The 8,226-nt window shown below is 51.7% G+C and overlaps 2 protein-coding genes across 2 annotated transcripts in view; both read left to right on the forward strand.

Annotated features, from left to right (window-relative positions):
* Window positions 1-138, forward strand: part of LOC112949010 (keratin, type I cytoskeletal 13-like) — a 2,405-nt gene extending 2,267 nt beyond the window's left edge. The window contains exon 7 of the mRNA XM_026041381.1: window positions 1-138. This exon is cut by the window's left edge and continues 60 nt beyond it. Coding sequence (XP_025897166.1) covers window positions 1-138 — 138 coding nt within the window.
* A 6,053-nt stretch (window positions 139-6,191) lies between these two features.
* Window positions 6,192-8,226, forward strand: part of LOC112949011 (keratin, type I cytoskeletal 10-like) — a 3,957-nt gene continuing 1,922 nt past the window's right edge. The window contains exons 1-3 of the mRNA XM_026041382.1: window positions 6,192-6,770; window positions 7,707-7,789; window positions 8,149-8,220. Coding sequence (XP_025897167.1) covers window positions 6,192-6,770; window positions 7,707-7,789; window positions 8,149-8,220 — 734 coding nt within the window. The remainder of the gene's footprint in view (window positions 6,771-7,706; window positions 7,790-8,148; window positions 8,221-8,226) is intronic.

Consider the following 8,226-nt stretch of genomic DNA (forward strand, 5'->3'; position numbering starts at 1 on the left):
CGCACGGAGATGGAGTGTCAGAACCAGGAGTACAAGACCCTCCTGGACGTCAAGTGCCGCCTGGAGCAGGAGATCCAGACCTACCACTGCCTGCTGGAGGGAGGCCAGCAGGACCTGGCGTACACAGACCGCAAATAGGCCCGCGCCTAGGGAGGCCTCCCCGCTCCCAGTTGCCGAGATAGGGAAATGGGCCAGTTTAGAGACAGCGGCTGCTGAGGAACCAGTACTGACCTGCGACTAGACAGGGCTCATTAGCAGATCATGAGCACCGAAAACTTGCCTCTGATGATAGACATCCAGGGTGCAACCAGGACCCTTCCCTGTGTGGGCAGCAAAGGGCCCTGGGCGGCCAGGTGGCTCATCAGAGGCTGCTGGGCAAGGTCTGCTATGAAAAGTGGCATTTAACTACGTTTTATTGCCTTTGCCACTGCTAGACAGGATTAGGGACTGGCGCTTCAATTAACCGAAACAATAAATTATCTAAACATTTTCAGTCTCGCACAAGGATTTTAATTAAAGCTTGGGGAAATTTAATTTGTATGCAAAGCACTTGGCTCTTCCCACTGCCTGAGATTTGTAAGCGGTGAGACCTGCTGCTCAGCCCGTCGATGGCCACATGCCCCTAAGAGCGGCCGGAGCCCCCGACTTGCTCCGACACGTGGGGAAAAGAGGCACGTTAGGGGCAGGGACACGCGGTGGCCTCCGTGCCCCTGTGCTGGCAGGGGAACAGGGCACCCCTGCTCACGCGGGGCTGCGAGGGGCACGGGGGCTGCAGGGGAAGGGCAGCGGGGCAGGAGGACGCGCTGTGCCCGAGCCCGGCAGTGCCCGTTCAGCTCCTGGTCCTGGGTGAGCGGAGCTGTCCCCTTGCCACAGGGGACCCGTGGGAAGGGGAGCGCGCGGGGCTACCATGCAGCCTGGGGCAGCCCTCGGTCCCTGGGGGCAAGGACGGTGCCGCGAGGCCACCGCACACCAGGGGCACCAGTGCCCGCAGTCTGCAGCTTGGCTGGCAAGAGGAGCAGGCGCTGCGAGCAAACTGGGAACAGCGAGGCAAGGAGGAGCCCTTCCACCGCCTGTGCCCGGCCGTTCGGCGATCGCTGCCGCGCCGGTCCCCTACAGCTACCAAAGCTCTTCCCTAATAAACCCTGTGCCTGGAAACGATTTCTACACATAAACTGTTACACAAGTATTACAGAGATTGTTGCCCAGATAGTTACCTTTCTCATGCAGTTTTGGCTAGAAATACCCTTGAAGCTGGAGCTTCCCAAAGCAATGGGAAATGGAGAAGTCGGAGCCGCGCTCCGATCCCTGCTGGCTGCCGGAGCAAGGAGTGGGAAGGAGAGGGGAGCGGGAGCGGGGCGGGAAGCCGGGAGCGACGGGCAAGGAGAGGCTGAGGGAGCTGCGATTGTGCCCAGGATGGAGCCGCGAGGCTCCGAGGGACTGTCTTGCACTGAAGGAGACTCCTGAGGGAAAACGAGTTTAATTAAGCAGGTGTGTGTGTTTAACAGAACATAACATAGTCCCGTAGAACCTGGAAAAGTCAAGGAGAAAAAGTTTTCCCCAGTAAGATGAGAGCATATTTTGAAAACAAGGCTCTGCCGGATCCGATATGGCTCCTGGTGGAGCAAAACAGTTCCCAGGGAAAACGCTAAATAAGGAGCATTGGCATGGATTAAAAAAACAAAGTTGAGCAGGAATAACCAGCTGGCAACACGTGGGAGGATAAAAGGACAAGATGAATTAAAATGTGGGAGAGAATTTTTACAGAGTAAGCTGCAGCAATCAGCCCAGGGAGCGGTGGCACCGTGCGGCACCGCGGGGAAGGGACCTGCCGGTCCGGGAGCTCCGGCGCGTCCGGCGGCTCAGGCAGGAAAGGCCCCTCTGCCCCCACCAGCAGCTCCTCATCACGGGGCTTAATTAGCCTCTTTCTATAACAAAACCTTTGCCGGGGTTTGATGAGCGCACAGGTCCAATATAGAGTGGACCTGATATAAATATACTGGACTCAGGTCCAACATAGATGTTGTCACTGCCCAGGGAGTTCAGAATCAGAGAGCGATGTGAATTGACTGTGGAAACTGTAAAGGCAAAGGCAAAGAGAAGCTGAACGAAATGCAGAGGATGCAGCGTGTGGAACGAGGGACAAGCAGCCCGGGGACACACCGTTCTCCTCCAGGCCAACTTGCAGCGTGCGCCAAGCGCGCAGCCCTCCCGCAGCGTGTCCGGCCCGGGCTTGTTTTCTGTTTAATGTGCAAGGCTGAGAAAGAGAGAGCGAACGAGCACCTCAAAGAGAGGTAGAGCTTGAGGTGCAAGGCTGGGAGGACGTACAGGGAGGCCGAGGGTGCCCAGCGAGCAGAGGAGGCTCCACACGTGGGTGCCGAAGCACAGGGGCCACATCAGGAGCACCAGGGCGAGCAGGAGCTCAGCGTGGCTGAGGCTGCCTCTGCTGAGCGGGACGGAGGAGCACCCAAACTAGGGAACCATCCGAAAAGATCCCCGAGCAATGACCTGATCAGAGGCTTAAGTCACCAGTGAAGAAACAGGCAGAAACCAGCCAATCTTGCGCTGCTAACGCTGGAGATCAGCCAGGAATTAAGCACTGCACTGAACAAGCAATCACACATAATTACAAGCATTGCACATTTCTAATACTAGGATATGTCTTGATGTGCTGTGTAAACTATGTTTTTTCTATTAAATCTGATTTTATGAAGCAGACATACCAGAACAGTCTCACTCACACCCACAGTAACCGTGTTTGGCTTGTGTACTGGCTTGTGTAATATTTGTAAAGAACTAAATGTGAATGAATTACTACCATAAGCAAGTCAGAGTGAAGCTGCTGCAGCTTTGGTCCCATCCGTGCTCCCCTCTGCCCTCCAACACACGTTCCCTTGGGCTTCTGCCCTGGAAATGGGCAGTGCTCCCAGGGATGCAAATGCTGCAAGCCTGGATGCAGCACCGCGAGGAAACTAGAACCCTTCTCCAAATGAATCAAGGAATATGCTGTGAGCTCCAGCAGGAAGAAACCAGCTCCTGCCCATCTCCATGTGCTGCTGAACTGCTGCTGCATCCCCTGCAAATGTTCAGGAAAAGAAGAGGAGAACAGTCAGCAAAAAAGGAATTGAAGCCGAGTAATCACCTTGTTCTCAGAGGCGTACTTAAGAGCTAGGATCATGTTGCTGGCAAATTCGCTGCGGTAATTGTTTCGCTTGCCTTACAGGAATCCTGCTAAGTGTGGTGGTACAAACCAGTGAGTCACCAGCCAGAAAACACCATGGTCTGCATTTGGAAGTTGGGCGCATGAGGTCTGGAGCCGGCGCGGTATCACATCAAAGTAGCGTTTAATAAGTGATGCCTGGCAGCTATTATGCAAACGACTACTAGTAATTACAAGTGACAAGATAAAATCACGTTGCAGTGTGCGGTTGCACAAACATCACTGAAGCAACGCTTGTGAAAGCAGAGCGCTGTCGGATGAGGCACTCCCCGCTTGTAGTGACACAAGGAAAGATTATCTCGTCAAGCCCGATAAGCAGAACAAGGCGAGCGCTGGGGAGATGGGCTGACACCGCCGAGGCGCCCGACGCTGTGACTGTCCCAGTGCCCTCGGAGCGGGTGCTGCTGCCCACGGCGGCACCTGAAAGTCAAAGAATCACAGAGTGTTCAATGTTGGAAGGGACCCCTAGGGATCATCTAGTCCAAACTTCCTGCTCCAGCATGGACACCCAGAGCACGGGGCACACAGTGGCGTCCAGGTGGGTTTTGAAGACCTCCAGAGAAGGAAATGAGCTGCTCTTTGCTGCATGGCAGGATTTACCCATCTTGCCCTTCATGCACCTCAGGTCTGCCTCTTCTCTGCCATAATCACAGAATCAGGGTGGTTGGGGTTGGAAGGGACCTCTAGAGACCATCCAGTCCAAGCCCCCTGCTCCAGCAGGGACGCTACAGCAGGTGGCACAGGGCGGCATCCAGATGGGTTTGGAAGATCTCCAAAGAAAGAGATTCCACAATCTCTCTGGGCAGCCTGTTCCAGTGCTCTGTCACCCTCACAGTAAAGGAGTTCATCCTCATATGGAGATCTGCAAGAGCTGTAGGGTTGTTTCTACTCTTTGCTGGTAATATGGGACTCTGTAGCCTGTAGACCTCTGAGCTAGGTCATACCTATGAGACTGGTCAATGCTCAGATGAAGATTTTGTGGAGCAAGGCCCGTTCCCTCTGCCGTCAGGTATCTGCTACAAGAAGACAGTGCTTGGCCCGCCCGTGTAGAACCAGCCCGAGACACGGGGAGGGCAGGAAAGGCAGCTCAGCACCCAGCACTGCTCTCCGCAGTCGCTGCTAGCTCTTTTCTTCTGCAAACCTACACAGCAGAGCTCCAAGCAAGCCAGACATTATATTAATTTCTGTTGCCTCTCAAAGCCACACCCTGTCTCCAATTATATTCCTCAAACCGAATGATGAAAGTCAGATTTAGCCTCTATTCTCCTTTTTTTTTTCTCATGATTTTAACTACTGTGAGCCCATGCCAGGTCGGGGAGGGGGATGTGTCTCCTGGGGGATGAGGGACTTGTTTTTCAGGCACTGCCGTCCCAGTCAGGAGCCTGAGCTCCGGCTGAGTCCTTCAGCAAGTTGTTTCCCTGCACATAGGAATAATGAATATTCCAGGATGCTGCCAGCCTTGTGTAGGCACCTTTTTATCATTTTTTGATCTAAATAAACAAATTACCCCACTGGAGACAAGACAGTCCTAACTTTTGTTGGTGAGACGATCGGATTTACACAAGGTCTTGGACATTCTACTACAACGGTGACAGAAGCCACCCAACTGCTTTCACAGCCGAAAAGGAGAGGGTTTCCCTGCCCATCTCCCATGACCTGGGAGAAACTGTCGGGGCTGTGACAACTGTGGCGCCCACCACAAAACTGCCTCTATCACAACTTCTCCTGCAGCTTCGCATTTGGACACGCAGGAGTCAAAGGTGACTTGGGAGTAAGAGGTGCTTGGAAATTCCCCCCTGGAGGGAACACGGGCCGTCGTTCCCTGTAGAGCACAGTGGCCTCTCATTATGGTTGTCCTCTGCAGAAAGATACCTCCACCGGCTAAGCCAGTTCCCTGAATCCTCTTCCGCGCATGGCTCGCCTGCTCTGGAGACGGTCCTGCCATCCTGACAGACTGCATTAATCCCTGCCGTTCCTCTGACCATCTCGGTTAGGAAACGTGGAGAGCCCTTCTGCTTTCCATTTCATGCTCAACACAACCTCGGTGCTACCAATGACACAAGCGTGCTGCATCACATCACTGTCCATCGGTGGACAAACCACCCATGGCCACTCCCTTTCCCATCACCTCCTTATCTACGGTGACCGCAAATTGAGGCAGCAAGGAAAGCAATTATAGTTAAGTGAAAAATAATTTCCGAGAAGCGCTTGACCCGCTTTAGCTGCGCGGAGCCCCTGTGACACCCAGACACAAGGATCAACGGGACTCACTTCCCAAAGTCTGAGCAAGTCACTGCTTTGTAGGCGCATCACGGAGAATCACGCATCACTGGGGTTCCACCTCGGTGACTTAGGACATCTCACAGCAAAGCCTGCATTAGACTGTGTGCCTGCAATAGAGCCTAGTGATGCCTACACCACCGTGTCACTGCTCTTCTCACTGCTACACCCCCTATTCTCCATGTCTCGCAGAAATAAGAATTTATAGTAATTTTCCATTTTTATTCTACATACTCTAACACAGCATGTGATGCAAAAATGTTTATTAGACTGAGAGTAAAATAAATCCAAATTAATAAAAGATAAAAGGCACTTTGATGTTATAAATACCAAAGTTGCTTCTTTGTGCATAATCTAGGGCAACTTTTTTTCTGGACTTGTTGTAAAGTTTGCATCATACAAAAAGCTGATGACTCATAAAATATTATTTTATTTTTTGGAATAAGCTGCTGACATGTAAAGTATCTTCCTTGTGAACTGGGATTTCTAGAGGGAAACTGCCTATGGGCTATTTATTCTTGGCATAAACAACAAGACTAGCCAGCCCCGTGGGAAGAAGAAACACCCTATAGGCGACACCCCCTCTGGAAGGTATAAATAGAGATCTGTGGCAGCCGAGAACCTGCAGTCTGATTCAATATCAAGCTGTGCATCTTGCTTTGGGCTTTGGGCTGGAGCTGCAGCTGTCCTCAACATGAGTTGTAGCATTAAGCAGACAACTGGCTCTCTGAGGGGCAGAACCAGTGGTGGCAGCTGTGTTATCGGTGGCGGTGGTGGTGGTGGAGGAGCTCGCATCTCCTCCGTCTCTTCTGGAAGATACACGACCTGCGGGATAGGTGGTAGCAGAGGGTTTTCTGGCAGGAGCTACTGTGGTGGGGTGAATTATGGAGGAGGACTGAGCACTGGCAGCTTGGTCGGTGGAAACTACGGAGGCAGCCTAGGAGCTGGCGTCCTCGGAGGGTGCTCAGGCATCGGATTCAGCGGTGGCAGTGTCCGCTTTGGCGGTGGCATTGGCGGTGGCATGGGCCTCGGTGGTGGGGTAGTTGGAGGTGGCTTTTCTGGTGATGGCATCCTGCTTTCTGGTGACGAGAAAGTGACCATGCAGAACCTTAACGACCGCCTGGCTTCTTACCTGGACAAGGTGAGGTGCCTGGAACAAGAAAACGCTGACCTGGAGTGCAGGATCAGGGAGTGGTATGCCAAGCAGGGCCCCTTCTGCGAGCCCCGGGACTACAGCTGCTACTACAAAGAGATAGAAGATCTCCAAAACCAGGTAATGGCATTTCTAGCTGCTTTCTCCCTCGCAAGCTTCTCCCACAGGGCTGTTGCACAGCCCCGCGCCTTCCAGAGCCCCGTTTCATTATTGCAAAATGCCTTCGCTAAACATACGTTAAGGCAACTGCCTACAGGAAGCCCTAGATCTCACTACGAGTGTTTGGACTGTTTCCAATGCTTTCGTGCATCAGATTTATTTGATGGGGAAAATGTTATGTGCACAGAACGCATCTGGACCAGCTCAGCGGTCTTTCTGAATTAGCCTTGTGCCAATATGCTTAAATAGCTGTATGCCAAAAGAGCAACTAAATTACAAATAAATAAGGAATCATATTCACTTGTCTGTATTTATTGTATTCTGCCATCAGTCTTGCAGAATTCCAGCTAATTACTATATTTTTTAAAGAAAAAACCCTTTACTCTTTTATGTAGAGCTAGAAATACTCAACATCTAGATAAAAAAAAAAGAGAAAAGAGAGCATTATCCTAATGCATATGGGATATGGAATGTAAAACTCTTTTTTTTTTTTTTTCAAAATTGCATTAGGGAAAAAAAATTGGGGTACCAATGCATTAAAAAGGAATGAAGAATCCTGCAAACAGCGGACAGAATGAGACAGATCCCTAATTAAGTCTCGAAACAAAGCCTTGCATGCTCTATCTAGGAACACACAATTTACATTTAAAACCTTTGGTGGATCTCGGCAGGCACTAACAGCACTAATTACCCTTCCATAACTGTCTCTGTTTGAAACATGTATGCTGGCATTTTAATGCGCCCCACTGGGCTCCACTTGCCCGGGGCTGCCGTGCTTCTGACCTCCGCAAGAGCAGAAAAAAAAGTGAAAAAAAGAGAGAAAGAGGCAGGTTTTGTAGCACGGGCCAACGTGAGGACACAGAGCGGAGACTCACGCCATAACCTGCTGTTTTCCAGATTGTCTGTGCAACCATAGACAACAACAAGATCATCCTGAACATCGACAACAGCAGGATGACGGCCGATGACTTCCGAGTGAAGTGAGTACCCGCAGCTCTTCAAGGGCATCTGGGGACCACGGTGGGGCGCGGAGCAGGTGCCCCTGAGCCAATGCCCTGGCACAAGGTGCTTCTCACCTAGAAGGGTTTATTTATTTCTTGTTGGAACACCGAAACCCGGGGAGTTTCGCCTTGGCCACAGTTGTTCTGTGGTTCTGTAGAAAGCTCTGTAGAAAGCTGACCGAAGGAAAGTGTTGATGGACTAAGCCTCAGGACCTTAGCATCTTGTCAGGCCAGTTAGGAAACGAGCTTAAGAAAGACTGAATCAAGGTGCTGTCACATCAAAAAAAGAGCAAAATGCTAGAGCCAAACACTGACTGCTCGTTCTTGCCCCTCGTTAGGTACGAGACGGAGCTGGCCCTTCGCCAGAGCGTCGAGGCCGACATCAACGGGCTGCGCCAGGTCCTGGACCAGCTCAC

Source organism: Nothoprocta perdicaria, unplaced genomic scaffold, assembly GCF_003342845.1.
Source record: "Nothoprocta perdicaria isolate Ctin4 unplaced genomic scaffold, notPer1 scaffold_283, whole genome shotgun sequence".
NCBI lineage: Eukaryota > Metazoa > Chordata > Aves > Tinamiformes > Tinamidae > Nothoprocta > Nothoprocta perdicaria.